This window comes from Carlito syrichta, unplaced genomic scaffold (assembly GCF_000164805.1).
Source record: "Carlito syrichta isolate Samal-C Ts95f unplaced genomic scaffold, Tarsius_syrichta-2.0.1 Scaffold302017, whole genome shotgun sequence".
NCBI classification, from domain to species: domain Eukaryota; kingdom Metazoa; phylum Chordata; class Mammalia; order Primates; family Tarsiidae; genus Carlito; species Carlito syrichta.
The window spans coordinates 116,376-136,111 of NW_007246113.1; the positions used below are offsets into that span (position 1 = coordinate 116,376).

Genomic DNA, 19,736 nt, shown 5'->3' on the forward strand with positions numbered 1-19,736 from the left:
ATGGATTTCGTCCTGACGCTGGTGCTCGGGTGCTCGCTCTACCTGCAGGCGGCCGCAGAGTTCGACGGGAGGTGAGTAGGGCCCCGGGGCTCCCTCTTCTCCTCTCCGCGCTGCTTTGCCACTCGCTGTCTTGGGGCCCCTCTCCCCGCGGGGTTTCGCGGCCAGAGCACCGTCTCCCCGGGCCACAGGTGGGGCTACCGCACTGTCTCAGCGACCCGGCGCCGTCGAGGCGCTCCCAGTGATCCTCCGGGCCGGGGAGAGTGCGCCCGGCGAGTCCAGGAACCCCAGCCGCTGCTTCCCGACGGCGCCTGCCGGCTCGGGACTCAGAGCTGGAGAGAAGAGAGGCTGGAGTCCGGGATCTCGGCTCCGGGGCGCGATGTGGCCGCCTTGGCGGAGAGGACGCGCGGGAAATCCCTTGGCGGGGAAATTTGGCCTCTCGGTCTCGCGGGCCTCTCAGTGGGGACACTTCTAGGCGGCCCGAGCGGGGGGTGGAGGGAGAAATCCCGGCTCGGCTCCGAGCTGTCAGGGCCGCTTGCACGGAGGGTGGGGGTGACGAAACGACTGGGCTACGGGGGAGATGTTTGCCTCCCCATTTGGTTTTCTCGAAGGAAAGGGGCTCAAAAAAAGGACGGTGTGTGTGTGTGTGTGTGTGTGTGTGTGTGTGTGTGTGTGAGAGAGATGTGTAAGAGAGAGAGAGAGAGGTAGAGAGAGAGAGACAGACATACAGGAAGAGAGACAGAGACAGATTGACAGAGAGAGAGAGCGCGCACACGCCGCCCTGCTCCCAGACCTCGGGCGCGCCCGGCTGCTGCGTGCTCTGACAGGTTCCAGCAACCCCGGCTCCGTCTCGCTGTCACTCAGCCGCTCCTCCTGCTGTGGCTTGCGGCGCCTTTTCCCTCCAGCCGCCGGTCCGCTCCGGTGTGTGTGCGACTAAGTGACTGAGTTGAGTGTGTCTGTCAGGGGGTAGGGGGAAGTGCTTGGTTCCCTCACCATCGTGCAATTACAGACCAGGCACAGGTGGCTGCTGCTGGAGGGGTTCTGCTCTGGGTCACGCCGCCACCAGGTCGCCCTCCTTCAGCAACCCCCGCCCCTCTGTGGTGTGCTACTGCACAGCCCCAAGAAAGGTGCCTCCCGCACCTGTTGTTTTACCTGCAATCTTGGAACGAATCGATTCCACGATTGATTGGTCGTCTTGTACCTGGCGGAGAACGGAGGGGAAGCAGTGACGCGCCTAGGAAAAGTGCAGCTGCTTGTTTACTACCTGGTCAGAGAAAATAGAATGTTAGAGGTTGTTTTGTATTTTGGGCCCGGGGGTGGAAAGGGCAGGTAAAGCAAAGGTGAACTGGAAAGATAAGGAGAGTAAGAAAACGTGGGTAGCAGCCCGAGGCTAGACTTTTTTTTTGGAAGCAATTAACTTGCCCACGTTTGGGAATATTGTGCATTTCTTGCACACACATTTGCAACAAGAAATACATCACGTGATATGCAAAAGATTTTAATGTAGCTTTAAAAAGATGTCTAAAACAGTCAATTAAAATGTGGATCGTCTCAAAGGAAAAAAGTCATTTAGGTGTGAACAAGAAAACAATTTGACCAAATAATGTGTCAAAGTGTAATCTGGTGAATAAATCTGTATCCTGAAATTGCACTTTCTTTAGGTGTTGTTTACATTAGAGAGGAAAGTACTATGAATTGTTGATGGGAGGCCAGTTTCAAACCACAAGGACGCTTGAGATGTCAGCAGTACTTTAAACTCTCCTTGGTTTTATTTAGATTTCTTTTTCTAGTACATATTTCTTTCCTGGGGACTGTTGCTGCCAAAGTTGTATCTTAAAAAGAGCTGTTTCACTTGATTTTTGAGGAATAGCGTTTCTTTCTGCTCCTTCCCCCATCCATCCTTTATATGAAGCAGATTGCTTTTTTCTGCTTTGACATGTCTTGTATTATTTAATACTTTTCAGTTTATGATGAATTAGTTAAAACTGACTTTTTCCCAACAACAGGTGTGGGTCTTTGAGGAATCTGGTTTATTTCAGGCTTTAGAAATTATCCTGAGTGGCAGCCCTGAGAATTGTTGGTTGTAACTGGTTCTATTTCTATTTAAGAAAGCACCTTCCCCTCCCCCTCTTTTTCTACCCCTGTGTGTTGAGGGAGGGTTGTTTAACTGCCTGAAATTTGAAATTAGATCATAGCAGAACTATTTCTTTGTAGGTGTTTTATCCTTAAATTTCTGTAGGCATAAAGGAGTTTGCAAAAATTATTGCATTTGGTTCAATTTATTTTTTCTAAAATAACAACAAAGGAAATTATTTTTAATCTCAAGAGTGTCTTTATTTATTTTGAATCTTTTTGTTTGGTAGGTGGCCCAGGCAGATAGTGTCATCGATTGGCCTATGTCGTTATGGTGGGAGTATTGACTGCTGCTGGGGCTGGGTTCGCCAGTCCTGGGGACAGTGTCAGCGTGAGTATGAGTATGGTGCCTGGGGACCTCAGTTCCCTGGGGGAGGGGCTTTCCACCTGGTTCATGGCTTCACTCCACATATCAGAGGGTTCATCACTGAGCAAGGCTTGGCCTTGCAGGTCTGGCTTGGGATTTTCCAGGTATAGTCCTTGCCTCCTTATTCTGCTCCTTTCCACCCTGAGCCAGTATTTAGCCCCTTTCCACCCTGAGCCAGTATTTAGGTCCAGGTTTGTCATTCACAGAGAGCCAGCTAAAATGTTTATTTTAGCATTTTCCCCCAACATCTTCTGCTCCTTCTTGTTTTCTCATCAGGTTTATTTCTTTCTTTGCGTTGGCTCTGAGATGGGGGAAAGATAATAAGTCTAGACTGTATTTACACAAAATAAACTCTGAACCTTGCAGTACTTATATAATCCTCACCATAGCTGTTGTGCAAAGTGGCTCACTTGTAAATCTTTTCTTTGAAATGAGGTTGTATTGACAGTGTTTTAAATGGACCACCCAGTATAATCAGATAAAATCTCTAAAAAAAATCATTTGTAAGTTTTCAACCTCAACCTCGTGTAATAAGTACCAAATCAGAAAATAGGCTTCTGCGTTTTCCATAATTACAAATGGGTATTTTAATGGTAAAATTTAAAGCTACATCACAAGAGTCTGAGAAACTTAGGAAATGTGTTCCCAGCATTTTATCTGGATCTTGACATTTTGTCCCATTTCTACTGCAAAAAAAGTCCTTGGATGATCAAGTGAGTTTCCAGGGCATCTTTAGAGTGCTAGGTGGACACATCTGGTGAGAGGATGGAACTAAGTTTGTTCTACATTGGAGTATATATTCTATTTCTAATGAGGAAGGGGCTTAGAGGAATAGAGAAGTGTGGTTAAAAAGGCTAGAACTGGCAGTGGAGAGACCTGGCTTACAGATGAGTTGGCAGGGTAAGGAGTCAAGAGTTCCCTTGGCTATTTTAATTTTTGAAAACACTTCTTTTGCTTTTCAAAGAAGGGCCAGTGACAGTCACAGGTGGACTCTAATTGCACATTCAGGTTTCATCACAGGTTGGCGATGAAAAGGTGAAGGGGACTAACATTTGTCTACCTGCTATGATGTGCAAGCCACTGAGCTAGACCCTGTGCACAGAAAGTTTAAAGGGAGCTAGTGGTAATTCCAGTTTCCAGTAAACAAAAGAAGTAGGCAAAACTGTTGTACTCTCACTGGTTAGTCTACTCAACATTGTTTTAAAAGAAGATGATCAAAATAAGAACAGTCCCCGGTAGAATTTAGTCTTCGGCCAATTATACAACAGTGTCAGAAGTATTTGCACAGCTAGAGGCTACAGTTATAGAATCTGAGGAACCATCATGCTCCAATACCCAAAGGGTGAAGAGAGGACTCTTCTCTTGGCCATACCACATGACCCTCACAGATGAACAAATGGGTTGATTCTTTGCAGGAATAGAGATACTTTCCTCCTCCTTTGCTGCTTTAGTTTGCAGGAAACTCCCAAATGCAGGTACCTTGAGGTACTCACAGCCCCTCTGTCCCACCCAGGACAAGGCTGCATTGGCAGAATGCCCTGGAAAGCAGGGAAGTACACCTTCCCTGAAGGCAGAGGCTTAGGGGCACACATGTTCTCTGCCAGGTGTGCTAAAAGAATTCCAAGGAGAAAACTCCTCTAGCCCCTGAGAGGTTCATCAACTATGGAATTCCCCAGGAATCACCTTTAAGAACTGTTCTATTTTTCTGTACCACTTAATTAAATTTTCTAACAAGACCTTTTAAATTACAGTGGCATTACAAAATGTAAGTATCCAAGAGGTTTCTGAGTGTTTTATGTTCTGCACAGTAGCTTTTCTAGCAGAGAGGGGACACTATTTAAGAAAAAATTTACACTTCTATCTTGTTTCCAAAATAATGCAAATTGGCCAAATATAGCATTTGATGGTATTCATCTTTTCCCTCTTGTTCCTAAGGAATCTGAAGAAACTGCAACATGACACAAGTTAATTATTGAATTGGTAATGTGACAAAAATGTGTAAGATGATTTTGCACAAATCACAGTTTATCTTGGATTTAGTGAAAGTTTGAAAGACAGTATAATGGAGGGGAACATGGATTCTGGAGCTACACTTAGTAAATGCCTGGGTTTCAATTCTTGTTTCACCTGTTATTAGCTATGTCACCATGGGCAAACCAGTCAACCTCTCTATGCTTTATTTTCCTCATCTCAAAAAATGAATATAAAATAGTATATACTTCATAAATGTGTTATAATTTGTAAAGCACTGAAAATTATCCCTGGCACAGAGTAAATACTACATATGTGTTTGTTAAAATTAAAGAAACAAAGAAATACTGCTACAGAAGCAATACTGTGGGATAGGACATACCCGTGCATTGGATTCTTTGTTCATTAGGCATGATACACGTACTTTTATTTATGTTTATTAGGCATGATACATGTACTTTTATTTATGCTGCCAAAAATTAAAAAAATGATTCCAAAGTTCTTTGTGTTGTAAGAAAATTCCCTTCAATTAAAAGGGGCCAAATGGTTCTCTATCATTAACATGGAAGATGTCAAGATTGTAAAAATGAGTTGAAAGACAGATGTTTCCTTCCCTGTGTTTTACTTTCGAAGAATCTTAGATGGTCCCGATGTCTCTTGTCAGCTTAGTTATCCTTTGTTTTGATATAAACAGGTATAGGAATGTAGGGGTAAGGGGTCAGCTCAAAGGGCAGAACAGCACCAAAAAGAGGCTGATGGTGACGAACGGAATATCTTGAAAACTCCTGATTATTTTTTAAAGAAAGGCTTATGAAATGAAAAGTGTTGTCTCTGCATTTATTCAAGGAAATGCCTTACTATTTTTTAGCAATTAAATCTAGTATAGATTACCTGTAAAGATTCCAAAGAACTTCTAAGAAATTTTATGTGAAAAATGTTTTTGCCTTTTTGACCCTTAGATAATCACTGAGTTCTTTTTCATGAGGAAGGGAAAATGAAGAAGGAACATTTTCCCTTCCTTAGAAAAATTACTCTGATTCTCTTTTTTCTGAATGATTCACTTTGGAATTTTCCTTCAAAACAGTATAGCACAGCCTGGACAACACAGCAAGACATTGTCTCTACAAAAAAAAAAAAAATTAGCCAGGCATGGTAGTGTGTGTCTGTAGTCCCAGCTCCTAGGAAGTCTGAGGCAGAAGGATTGCCTGAGCCCAGGAGGTTGAGGTGAGCTGTGATCATGCCACTGTACTCCATCCTGGACCCTGCCAAAACAAACAGCACAGCAAAGCATAAAGAAACTATTCCTATCTATGCATAGAACTTCCCAATCTATCCCCTAGAAGGTGTGTGTTTAAGTTGGGGGAGATGGTACCCTCATTATATCATCAGAGATCTTATGCTTCAGTGCAGTAACGCTTTGGTGAGTGTCTATTCCATTTTGTTGAGCTTTTGTGATACATTTAGACCCAATATTTATGTGAGTCAAATGTACATATCTACATAAAACATGCGGCATTCTATTTTCACTTGCTACCCTCCTTTCCATGGACTTGTTTGGAGAGACCAACTAACACTGCAGGATGCTTGAGTTGCTAAATCTCGTCTTCTGGCTCACTACGTCTAGCCAGAGCCAGATTTAGTTAGGGGACTTTCCATCCTTCCCTCTAGGATTGAGGAAGGAAGGATCAGAGATGCTACCCAAATGGGCAAGAAAGGATCCTCCTGCTTCCTGCCTATACCACCCAACATTCTGTTCCAACATTCCTGCCCTGTTGGAGAAAGCATGACTTGTTCCAGAAATAGGCAGGTTGTGTTTTCATAGTTCTTTTTGTAGATCATGCCTTTGGCTTTTTTGTATTCTTTGATTCTTTGTTTTGTGTTCTTAACTCTTAACCAGAACTCTAGCATATTGAAAATTCAGAATTTGATTTTTGGATTGTCTTGGGCTTTACCTTTGTTAACTCTTGAAGTGGCTTTTCATTGTCAAATGAAATTTTCTTAATAATGTAACACACTGGTGGTTACATATTTATAGCACATAGTACCTTAATCACTCAGAGATTGTCACAAAGTATTTTTGTTTCTTGCTCTGTAATTGTTCTGTTCCTTAACATTTCCATCATCTTAATGGCATACTTTATTTTAATTATATTAGCTATTTCTCTACTCCTACCAAGTGCAGACCTCTGTAATACAGATTTTTTATAATTTGTGTATTTTTAAAATTTTTGTTGGCTATGGAAACAATTGTTAACCAAAAGCACTAGATAATTAGGCAAGAAGCAGAAGGATAGTTTCTATGCCTATTTGGATAGCATTTTCTTCCTTCCTCAGTCCTAGAGGAAAGCAGAGTTCGAGTCCTGACTTCTGAACCTGACTAGCTGTACAGTATTTCTCAACTGCCATTTTCTTACTTTACAAGCAGTTTTCCAGGTCCATTGAAGCTCTAAACTCTGTCTGATAACTTCCTTAATGTAGAAAAATGTATATATAAGATCTAGATATTGCATTCTTATATGGGTGTCTTTCTATTCACTTGGAGATGTTGCTATATGTGGCTTATGACAATGACATTTTTTGTTGAAAACACTTTAGGCAAGTGTTGAGAAAAACTCAAAATGCAACTAGTTCCAAGTTTCAACACAGCTATTTAGCTTCTGAGTTCTTTGGCTATCAGTGAGCAACTTGTGGTTTCTGAAGGAAATTATGTGAATTATGATGGTTTTGTATCATGTATCTTAAGCTAGGGAATTGCAGATGTTTCATTATATTTCTGCTGGAGATTTTGGAAAGACATAAAACCTACATGTAGAGCTTGACTTTGCTCTATTGGTTCTGAACCTCATTTCCTTCTGTCTCTTCCATACAAATGAAACATCTGGATTCTTAACATTTTTAGATAAATGTGTAGGTTAGTGAAATATGGGGATTGAAAAATAGTAATTCATTCTAGGCTATTTTGGAGTTCCCAAATAATTTTTAGTTGAATAGTATATATTACTGGCTAATGATTGTGGACACTGGAAACCCTGATGAGAAAATTATAGAACTATTTGTTTCTGCATTTCAGATGAAAAGACTCTACATTTAAGCAGATAATTTTCATTTAGTAAATGAAATATTTAAACTCCGTGTTTCATTTCTTACTTATACTTGAGTTCAGATATTCACAAATGGAACATTTATTAATTTTTGCTCCCTATTCTAGTTATTGACTTCCTGTCTGCAGTCACAAAACTATATAGATTATACCCTTTTTAGATTTGAAATTGTCTCTTTAAAATAATAAAGAATAAATTAGAAATATTGGAATCTGCTATGAAGGCCACACATAGGGCTCCCCTTACAGAGAGATTATTTCTAGTGAATGACTTTTCATTTGAGGTCAACGACTATGGCAACTTTCATCAAACATGAGTTGGTATTTTGTACCTAAAGCAATTTTTTACACCTGTACACTCATATGCACCCAGAGTCACTGGAAGTCTTGGAAGGAGGGGTTATACTATTCAGAGCCAGAGATTGCTAGCAGGGTTCTGGGACCAGCTTAATGGAGATGAGCATGTTTCATTGTCCTAAGATTTTTAGATTTTTCCCCTAATTTGGGGTGAGAATGCAGAATCTGATTCTTTCATTGAGGCAGGAATAAAATCAAGGCAGTGGATAATTTCATAATTACTTTGAGTACTAAATCTGAATCCCCAAATTCTTAGGAAGTGAAGTTTTTGATTAAGATTATTCAACTGCCACTTTCCTTGAAAGGTTGTTTACGAAACCATGTACTTTGAGTAGCTTGAAGTGGGCTTGGAATGTAGATTCCAAACTAAAATGTGTTGAAAAAACTTGACCTTTTCAAACAGGTAGTTTTTGAGTATATGTAGTCTTCAAAGCTATTCAGAGACATTACTTTGTTTTTTTCAATCTTTTCTCCAATTAGAACTGATCTTTATATAGTGATATTAAGATCTACTAATTTCCTGAGATCCCCTCATAAAGTTAATCTGAGCAGGTCTTCACCTTTATGATTAGAAATTTTAGTACTTCTCAAGCTGGAAGACCAGGCCAAATAAGGGGAAGCACTCTTGACTCTGTAAGTTCAGCCACTAGATCTGTCCTCAGATACCTGTCGAGGGATATGCTGCTTCAAAGTACACATGCACATGTGAGGGAGGGCCCCCCCAAATACCCAGAATTTATTTATAAAAAATTGTGTATTTATGCTCTCATGTTTAAACTTCAGTCACCTTCAAAGTACTCTCCGTTTGATGCAATATACCTGTTGAGACACCTTTTCCACTGCTCAAAACAGTTTTTAAACTCAATAATTTTTGTTGCCCTTCAATGCTTCTGGCGTTTTTTGTTTTACATATTCCACATAGACAAAATGTTTCCCTTTGAGGATTTTTTTCATCGGAGAAACAAACAAACAAAAAGTATCTTGGCATGATATAGGGTGAATAGGGAAAGTGTGACATGGGGGCCATGCCGTTTTTGGTCAAAAATTGCTGAACACTCAGCACAGTGTGGGTAGGTGTGCTTGTAAATCAACCATCATGAAATGAACAAATGTGTTGCAAGAATCTCTCCCCGAAATTCACTGAAGACGAATGTACCCTCTCATAACAATGCTAGCTGGTACACTGATACCATTGGGTTCCTAGCACACTTACCTAGCCAGGGAAGCCTATGCTACAAGGTACTTGCCTTCCAGACAATTAATCTGGGTTTCTTTGGTTCCCCCTTGTACATACTAGGATCAAGGAGGCACTTCTGGTCCCTGGGACAACTCTATTTGCTACGTGGGCTTTTGATAAGCTTTCAAAATGTAGGTGTGCTTCCCTCACCCCCTTCCTCCTATAACACATTTAATATCCAGCATTTTTTTTCTTTTGGTGCTTTCTTTTGGTAGACTTTATTATACATTTTGAATCAGTTGAGCCACTGCATTCTTTTAAGATGACAATTAATGATGTTAAATAATCCCATGTGGTATCCTTAGGTGTGTAATAAAAGAGGGCTGGGCCTTCCTCATGGGGGAGATGAAAGGGTAGGAGAGAAGGGTTTTGATGATCTAATCCTTGTGACTGCTACCCCCAACTTCTGACAGTTTTGTCTCTTTCCCATCAAATTTGTGCATTCATTTCCTCAAATACTCCTCCTCAAAACAAGTATTTTCAGTTTTTTGTGTGTACTTTTCAAAAATATTTTACCTATTTATAAGTCAATTGCTAAATATGTCTCCCTTCATCTACCTGTTTTATACAAATGAAAGCGTACTGTATACACTGCTGTGTACCTTGCTGCTTTTTGTTAATAGTAAGTTTTGTTAATAGTACATCATTAATAGAACTTTCTTTATAGAGACTCCCCACTCTTTTATGAACTCATAGTATTCCACTGTATGGCCATATCACAATTTGTTAACCCGTCTCTTATTGATGGATATTTACATTGATTCTAATCTTTTGCTAACAAAAGCATTTCTAAAATAATCTTGAACATATGTTTTTAAAATGTTACTTTGTATGTCTTTAGTATTTCTGCAGAATGCATTTGTTATATGTGGTCAAATGGCAGATACATTTGTCATTTTGGTCAATTGCCCAATAGCTTCTTACTTGGTAGTAAGTTGTTTAAGGGGAGAGACAGGATGGTAGTGCTGACTCAAGGCTCTGGCATTCCTATATTCAGAGTCTGATCTGTTACTTAATTTTAGGATTCTCTGTTTCCCACTCTTTCCTAAGAAAACCCTCTGACAAGACCGTGAAGGTCCATCTGCTCCCATTTATCATGTTTTTCCTTGGACCAGAAGCAATTGGATGTTGTTGGGAGGATGGGTTAAGACTTGTCCCTTTGCCAGAGTCTCCCTCTGTTTCCTGCCTATCAATTGTCTACTTTTTATGGATGTGTTTTTAGTTGTAAGGAAACTTCATACATTCTTTTAGGAATTGCCTGATTCATTGATTTTTTTATTATCTTTACGCCTCAGCCATAATTTTTAGACCAGTTTATCTAGTATATACATTTTATTTTTTGACCCATGTTCTGTTAGGAGGGAACATGTAGAATTATGAAATCTGGATACTATTTTTGAAACACCTATTATGATAAAAATATTTTCAGGAAATATTAAAACATTATTACATCAAAATATCTTTTAAGCCGGGCTCGGTGGCTCAGCCTGTAATCCCGTGCCTTTGGGAGGCTAAGACGAGCGGATTGCCTGAGCCAACGGGTTCGAGACCTGCCTGGGCAGCGAGACCTCATCTCTACAATAAATCAAAAAATCAGCTGGGCGTGGTAGCGCGCGCCTGTAATTCCGGCTACTCAGAAGGCTGAGGCGGAAGGATCACCGGAGCCCAGCAGGTCGAGGCTGCGGTGGCCAGGAGCGGCCACTGCACTCCAGTCTGGGCAACAGAGTGAGACTCCAACCAAAAAAAATAAAATAAAAATATCTTTTAAAAGTATCTTTAAAACTGTAGAGATGTACCTTTCCATTAGTTATTCTAATCCTTATCCCAATTATATACTTAAATTGTCTCTGTTTTAAAAAGAAGTGTATGCTTTAGTAAAAAATTTTTAAAAACACAGAGAGAAGGCAGTGAAGGTATTTCTAATTTCTAGGTTTTTCTGGCACCTAGTTCTAACAACCAACAGGCAACCACTGTTTCTTATTGATCTTTGTAGAAATTTCTAAGCATTTCCAAAATTTTCCTCTTTTTAATTAAAATGATAGCACGAAGTTCAAACTATCCTGTATCTTGCTTTTTTTCATATAACAGTACATTTCAGAAGCCAGTCCTTATCGGTTTATATAAATATGACTTTTTTTTAAATGGCCATACAGTATGCCATTATATGACTGTCCCATAATTAATTAATCAATCATTTATGCATGTTTAAGTGGTTTTCAATATTTTGATTTTTCAAAATATGCTGCAGTGAATATGTGTGCATATTTTATCACTGTTGAATACACTTAGGTATGGGGTAATTATAGAAACATGCTATTTCTATATTAGTACAATAATTGATGAGTTCTCATTTTATTGTTATATATTTTTATTATGTAAAATATGTAACTTGAAAGAGAATAAATCTTGGTTAATATCACAGGGTAGAAATGTTCTGTTCAGTCACCTTCTATTTATTTATTCCTTAGAACATACCTTAAAAGGTAAATAGAATTGGCTTCTTTATTGCTATTTTTTTATCGTCCTGTCTTGTTTGGGAAAGGTTGTGAAGTGGCTTCCAGGAATTCATACAATAAAATAGGAAAATAGAATTAACAAAGTCTAGAGGGAGGAAAAAGGAGAGAAAATAACAAATATTGGGAGGAGGGTTATTAAAATGCAGATATATAAACCATGAGATCCTAAATATATCTTATAAATCAGCTCTTGGCTTCTGATAGCCAAAGGTAAAAGGTGTCATTGCTCATATAATTCGTGTTGTTTATCAGGGAGGGAAAAAGTACACCATTTATTGGGGAGAAATTATAGTTTTCCTACATGTAGTTCTGAAAGAAGACTATCATGTGGTCCTTTACAGAGTGGGAGTGAATGATGAAGTGGAAGGGACCACAGAAACATTCCTCTCATGAAGCCAGTGGTAGTTTTTGAATATCTGTCTTATAGAAGACCCTCCATTGTACGATGGAGCCCTTATTCTAAAAGTGCAGTTCATGGATAGCTGTTCTATATATAATTTAAGAAGCATTATCTATGTACTTAGCTTTCTCATGGTTTAGCTTGATCCAGCCCAGAATATCTAGCTGTGATGGGTAAACTGTTGTATAGGGCTTTGGATGGACAGTTCCAGGTTAGACAAGACAGTTTCAAGTTAGGATCATTAACAGTGTCCTAAAGTTTGCTATATTACTGAATAGCTTAACGGCTAGTTCATGTTTTTTCTTTTTAGTCTATATGTCTTAAACAATTGGAGTTGGTATCCAGAGGCATTGTGAATAGAGTACAGATAGAAGTCCCTTAGGCTCCAGTATGCAAAGAAATTAGTGGGAGATATTTTAACATGTATTTTGTATTGATTGGATATCAATATATAAACTCATCACCATTTTGCTATACACTTATTCACTTTCATGAAAATTGTGGCTTGGGGCAAGGAGGAGAGGTGCAAACATTGCCTCTAGGCATCATTTATCATTCTTATGCCGTTACATGGATAAGGGCTGGTTAACCCTGGAACAATAGAATCCTTGATCAGTGCTCATTTTCCCAAAGCTCCTGACTCTTATCGGTGTGCCAAGGAGTCAACATGACCTTTAATTGTTTTTTTTGTGGATCTCATGGAGGACTCACGTATATAAGCTGCTTAGGCCTGGATAGACTCCACGCAGAGTCTGTAGGAAATACTGTACATATCAATACCTAGTACCCAGACTTGTCTTCTTTTCACTGGAGTGTGAGGAAGGGCTGATTCTCATGTACTCCTGAAGCTCTAGGGGCAATGAAACCTGAAATTCTAATGTACCTATACCCTTTTCTCCCTCAAAGAAAAAAAAGGAAATAATAATTTTGAAAAGATGGCTCAATTTATGTTCTGAAAAGGCACCAGTCCAGTAAGAGCTCTATCTCCATGGGAGAAGCATAGAGAAGGTCTTTGAATGCCTTTTCCTCAGATATCAGAGTAAACCAAGAATCTAACAAGTCTAAGTCATTATATCATATCAACTTGGAGGGGAGCTGAGGAGTTAGCATCGCCAGGATTACAATTTTCCACTTCTTCATGGTAACAAATAAAGTGTTAAGCCCTCAAAGATAATAGAACATAGCTAAGGTAATTGGGCTTGAAAAAATTTTGAAGTGATATCAATCACCAACTAAACATAGAAAATTACTAGTAGCATAGGCTTACTGTGATTGACAGTGCATCCCTGGGAACCTGCCAGGGAAAATATACCAGTTACTAAAAAATTGGTGTGTTGCAAGGTAAGGAATTTAGTTAAGAAATATCAAATGCAATTACATGTTTTTATTTTAATGCACTGAAACTTTTAAGTTTTCTGATTTTATTACTTAATTACTACTACTATATAATTAAAGAGAAGTCCTAACAATATTTCTAATAAAGACAGAATAAAGGAGTATATTATAGCCCAGATATGATAAAGTATTATGTGTGGTAAAATAGTGACAGCCACCTATTTGTTCACTTCATTTTATTTTGTAGATTCTCTGGAGGATTTTAGTTTCAACTTAGCCTGCTGAAGTACTGTCAAAGCAGCTTATTATTCTTATTATTCTTATTGCTAATGGGAAGAAAGGGATATGAATAATCAAATGGTTTCCTTTTTTTTTTTGAGTTGGAGTCTCACTCTGTTACCCAGACTGGAGTGCAGAGGCTGCTCCGACCACCGCAGCCTCGACCTGCTGGGCTCCAGCGATCCTTCCACTCAGCCTTCCAAGTAGCTGGAACTACAGGCGCACGCTACCACGCCCAGCTAGTTTTTGATTTATTGTAGAGATGAGGTCTTGCCAAGTTGCCCAGGTGGGTCTTGAACCCGCAGGCTCAGGCAGTCCACTCATCTCGGCCTCCCAAAGCGCGGGATTACAGGCTGAGCCACCGAGCCCGGCCAGTTTCTTAGTTTTAAACTATAGTTGTTGATTTTGGAGAACAAAACTTTTTTTCCCAGTTATATTTTATTAGAAGCCTTCAGTTTCTGCCACACATTAGCTTTGGTAGGTACTAGGTGCCAGGGGAGTGCAGATTTGAGACTAAGGATTTGTCATGGGTGATTTGCATGTTGATAATCAAGAGTCAACTAAATTTTAAAACCAAACACTTCATTTGGTCAATATATTTAACCATTTTGTAGATTAATAATATAAATTATCCAGAACTGACTTTACTAATTGCTCTAACATCATTAGATCACAGGGTTAGGGCTGCCTTTTGTAGATATTATTGATGTATTCTGAAATTTTAGGAAAGATGTCTTTGCAGTTTAAATTTGTGCTAATATAAACAAAAGGAAAAAATAAGTTTTTGGATTTATGCTGTCTTTGCCAATAACAATGTTGTTTTTAAAAACCGTTAGCCGTATTTTTGTAAATCAGAGTTCTCAAATTCAGTTTCTAAGGAAAGTGCCTAAGTGGTCAAAGGTATGTTTTGCTAAATTTATAGAAACTAACTCCATGAATAGGATTTCCAAGTATAAGCTTCCTATCTACCCCCTGAAATATTTTTCCAAAACCTTTAGTACCTCCTATTTTATTCTAGTGTTAAGATTCTGTAGGTGCTTTGTAATTATCTGCCAAATGTTTACATGTCAATGAATAGCAAAGCCATTTATCACCAATAGGAAAACACAAAATGCAACTTATGCTTTGTTGTATTTTTTTTTTAAGCATGTGGGTTTTAGAATTGATTTTATATTGTATATAGTAAAGTGCATATTTCTACTGGATAAATTGTTCTGAGTTCATATGATCATATAAGTATTTTTTGGTGTTTCACATGGGTAATGGTGGTCCTTTGTTGTTTTGATGGAGTTTTAAAATCATTAATGAATTAAAAGATTCATTGTATCTTGGTGTCTATGTATGGTCAAGAATTAAGACATTCCAATGTATAGTTTCATTTCCCAACTAGGGCAGAAGTGTTTTTGAAAGAATAAATTATGATGAAATAAGGTATAAATGTGTAAATATTCTGTTCTCTAATCTTGACTGTGGAGGCCTGACGAATTCTTCCATATCTTTAATACTTACAGAATAGTGTACTGAAAGTTGGGCTCATCCAAATTCCTACCTAACATGCTGTTTATGGGGTCTATTATCCCGGATGTCATTGTTGTAAATGTACAGAGTTGGAGAGTTGTGAATAGTTTGTCAGGCTAATATCAACTTTTTTGGCAGTGAAAAATAAAACTTGAAATTTAAGGTTGGAGTATGGAGAACTTTTTGGAGTGATGAATTTTTCTAGCTGACGTTCAGGGTTGTGATATAAAAGTACAGAGTCAGGAAGGACTGTTTCCTTTCATGCCTGTTCCTGGCATTTGTCACCTGGAGGGAGGTACATGTGTCATGCTGTACTGCTTGTGTAAGAGGATATATGCCTCCAGTCTTAGTCATGTGGTAACTGCATCAGCTATCTTAATCTGCAGCATTTTATTATTTTCTTTCCAAAGTTTATACTTGGCCTAACTTTGGGGCATTTTATAATCCTCTACAGTAAATTAAGCTACTCATGAGAAGATAGGCATACCTTTAGATAAGAAAAAGGCTCAGTTCCTTAAAGGTCTCTTATTCCTCATTTTCTGTAATACTGTCCAAAGCCCAGGACTGACTCCAAGTCCATAAACCTGTGTTTAGCAGGCAAAAAAAGGTAATCCCTAAATAGTTCAGTTTCTCTGGCTTGTATGAGTCATAGGTTCACAAAATCAGCATCGTTCTTATATTCTAACCACATATAGTAAAGTGTATAATATCACTGAGAACCTTCAGATCAACTGAAGCAGGGGTTCTTGGACAAGTTGCAGGAGAGAGTTCTAGAGTTGTAAGCTATAAATGAATGGCTTTGCTTCTGTTTGCTACTGTGACCTTTTTCTAATGGTTGAAGAGGAAGAGTTTAGCAAGATCAAAGGAATGGCTGGGCACAGCGGCTCATGTCTGTAATCCCAGCACTTTGGGAGGCCAAGGTGGGAGAATTGCTTAACTCCAGTAGATTGAAACCAGCCAGGGCAACACGGAGCAACATGGCAAGACCTCATCTCTACAGAAAAAAAAAAACAAAAAACCAGAAAATTAGCTGGGCATGGTGGCATAGGTCTATAGTCCCAGCTATTGGGGAGGCTGAGGCAGGAGGATTGCCTGAGCTCTGGAGGTTGAGGCTGCCCATGATTGTGCTACTGCCCTCCAGCCTGGGTAAGAGCTTGACTAAAAAAAGATTTTTAAAAAATGAGACCAATTTTTCTATATTATGTGCCACTATTGAATTTTGTTTTAGTGCTTCTCACAGTGGGGTTTATACCACACAAATGCGTGTGTGTGTGCATGTGCACACACACACACATACACATACATCTATGTAAAGCATTTATTTTTGGCAACTTTCACAAAAACTGTGGTGAGGGTTGCTTGTGAAAATTTCCTTATCCATCAATAGAGAATAGACCCCAGAAACGTCTTGGAAGTTGAAGTTGACTCCAGGTTTAACATTGTTTTGATTTAAAATACAGTTTTGTATAGTCTTAAAATGTAAATTTTAAAATATGGGACTTTGGTCAAAACTCAATGCTAAAAGTTAAGTATACATATTGATGCCATAAAATGTACTAAAACGTGTGCACATTGAGACTAACTTATATTAAGCAGGAAAAATGTGAACGAGTCTTAAGGTACCATATGAAGAAAATAAACTATACAAAACTGTTTGACTGCTTTGTTCTAATACAGCTAGCTAGAACATGATGATGTTTGCTATTCTTTATTATGTTGTTTTACCTTTGTTTAACTCAAATTATTGTTCCTGGTAAATTATTCAAAATTGACAATTAAAGAGCATTAAAGAAACGGTATCCTTTTATATTTTTTCCTTCTCAAATATAACCATCATTTCCTTAATGATCCAGAATGTAATTTGCTGCTTATGCTTTGATTTATTTTTAGCTGTTTGCTTAAATTGTCACCTGATTTATTATTCTAAGAAATGCATCAACATCAGAATATGGTGAATTCTTTTCAAATTAACAGTAAAAACTGAACACTACTTTGTTGTAAACCTAGTCAACATGAAAAAATCAGTCTAGTAAATCTAGTTGGCAGATGTAATGTGTGTCCATAAAAACACAGAGCAGCTGGGCTCGGTGGCTCAGCCTGTAATCCTGTGCCTTAGGGAGGCTGAGGTGAGTAGATTGCCTGAGCCCACGGGTTCAAGACCCGCCTGGGCAGCGAGACCTCATCTCTACAATAAATCAAAAAATCAGCCGGGTGTGGTAGCACATGCCTGTAATTCCGGCTACTCGGAAGGCTAAGGCGGAAGGGTCGCCGGAACCCAGCAGGTCGAGGCTGCGGTGGCCGGGAGTGGTCACTGCACTCCAGTCTGGGCGACAGAGTGAGACTCCAACTCAAAACAAAACAAAAAAAAACAAAAAAACACAGAACAATCATTCTGGATCAATAGTTAAATTATTGCTTCAATTAAATCGAATTGGACTTAGAATTTTTTCTTCTGATATTACCCAAAATAAGATTCTACTCGCCTGATTTTAAATTACACAAATAAATGCAGAAGTTGTAAGTTAAAGTTGATATTTTATGCTTTAAGGAGGGAAGGTGTTAATCCAGAAGAGAAGTAATAAAATCATCTCTTTCCTTACCTCTAAGATCTCTAGACTGATTGAACACCGGCCATTCTTAGTAGTGTTTCAAGTTTCTTCCCTTTACTTTCATTAAACTGGTTTATTTATGTATCTTCAAATGAAATGGCTGAGCTTTCACGGTAATTCTTGTTGCTATTGACAACCAAAGCAGCCATGCAAGAAGAAAATGCTGTGAGGGGAATTAAAAAAAAACACTTCAATATTTCCTCCCCAAAGTTGGAGAGAAAAAAGAGCATAAAATATGTAAGAAACAGGTAAGTAAAGATGTATCAATTTAAAAACGACCAGCCTTCTTACTAATTGATCAAAAGTTTTAATTTTTTTCAGATGTTTTGTCCAACTCTCATTTAAATAAAAGGATACTGTCTCTAGGAACCAAAAATTAATATTCTGAAAACAAAAAATTGGATTGGATTGGAAGGTACAGTGTCACAAAAGGTCTGAAATGCTTTAATTTAGAATTTGGGCTATAGAAGAATAGCATAACTTCAATCATTGGTTAATATTTTTGTTAACAAAATGTTTTTCAATAACAAAATGGTGACTAAAATATTACTATTTTAAACATGTCCTAGATTTTTTTTTTGTTTCAGAAAAACACTGAATGTTGAATATGTGTAAGTCTCCGGGAATGTAACAAGTTGATAAATCCCCAAGTCCAGCCTCCTTACAGAGAAAAGATCTGGAATTTCTTTTTTTGGACATTTGTTTTGCAGCTTTCTACGTCTTAAGGCAGAGAATAGCCAGGATAAGGTGCCAGCTCAAAGGTTAGATGAACATATTTCTTGAAATAATTTTGACTAATCTATGTCTTGAAAGGCATAACTTCTAAATAATAATTCTATAAAGCTATAAACAACACTTAACATTAGTTGTGTTTTTGAGTTGCTTCTTTCTGGGAAAACTGTATTCCTTGGAGATGTGCTTATTTGTACATAATTATACTAAGTTAATTTTAATTCAGTCATTACATTAAACTTTTCCTTTCAGCTTATAATTTCTCTTTTCTGCTTCATGAATCTAATAAATTGACCTCCATTCTAACCTAAAGGACAGTTTATATTTTTAATACTTAAAGAAGCAAATACAAAAAACCAAAGTCTACCATGAAATTACTAACACCAGCTTATCATTAACCTGAGGGAATTATATTTCATATTCATTAATTCTCCACAGAACAATTCAGGTAAGGAATATTTTTATTGTATAAAATATATAAGCTATTAAAATAGCATCTTATAGGTATTTAAAATATTTTTGGCAGTGAATAATGTCACTTAACAAATTACCCTATAACACTTGAGTGGAAAACTTTGGAGAAATTTGTAAAATTTAATGGAATTGGAGCCAAGGAGACACTGCACTTTAAACTGATTGATGAAAGATACTACCACATATTATAGAAAATGTTTTTAAGGTAGAATTTTAATAAAAAATATTTAAGAACAAAATTAGTAGTGCTAAAAATAAAAGTTAAGAAATTTATTTGTTCAGGAAGACTTTAAAAAATCAAAGTATATGTGTCTCATGGTTGCTAGCAGTTATATGATTGACTAGTGTGATTGACTTACATTAGTGAGACAATGCCAAGGAAAGAATAGTATGCGTGCTTTATCTCCAGTGTATCTGGGTTCGAGACCTGTTCCTATGATTACCACCTATGAGAAACTAGACATTTTAACTCAGCTACAATTTCCTAGTCTTTAAATCTATTATAGAAGATTCTTGCTGGCTGTAAGTAGAGTACCTCCCATAGAACAGTTCTTGATAAATGTGTGTAGTCAATATGTAAAATAACAAATGGAAAACTCTGAGCCAAGTTTTACTAGGACCCATCATAGGATACGTGGCATAGCATGTTTTTAAATGCATTTGTTTGCCATGACAATCTTTTGAAAATAATCAATTGGAAGTAGAAAATTT

General features: G+C 38.1%; 1 protein-coding gene across 5 annotated transcripts in view; it reads left to right on the top strand.

Moving 5' to 3' along the window:
• Positions 1-19,736, top strand: part of NPNT (nephronectin) — a 78,161-nt gene continuing 58,425 nt past the window's right edge. For 4 of the 5 annotated variants that reach the window (XM_008055883.2, XM_008055885.2, XM_008055886.2 and 1 more), the window contains exons 1-2: positions 1-71; positions 2,361-2,461. In XM_008055883.2, the coding sequence (XP_008054074.1) occupies positions 1-71; positions 2,361-2,461 (172 nt within the window). Of the gene's footprint in view, positions 72-2,360; positions 2,462-18,529; positions 18,581-19,736 lie in introns of all 5 variants that reach the window. The other variant, XM_008055884.2, reaches the window with a different exon arrangement.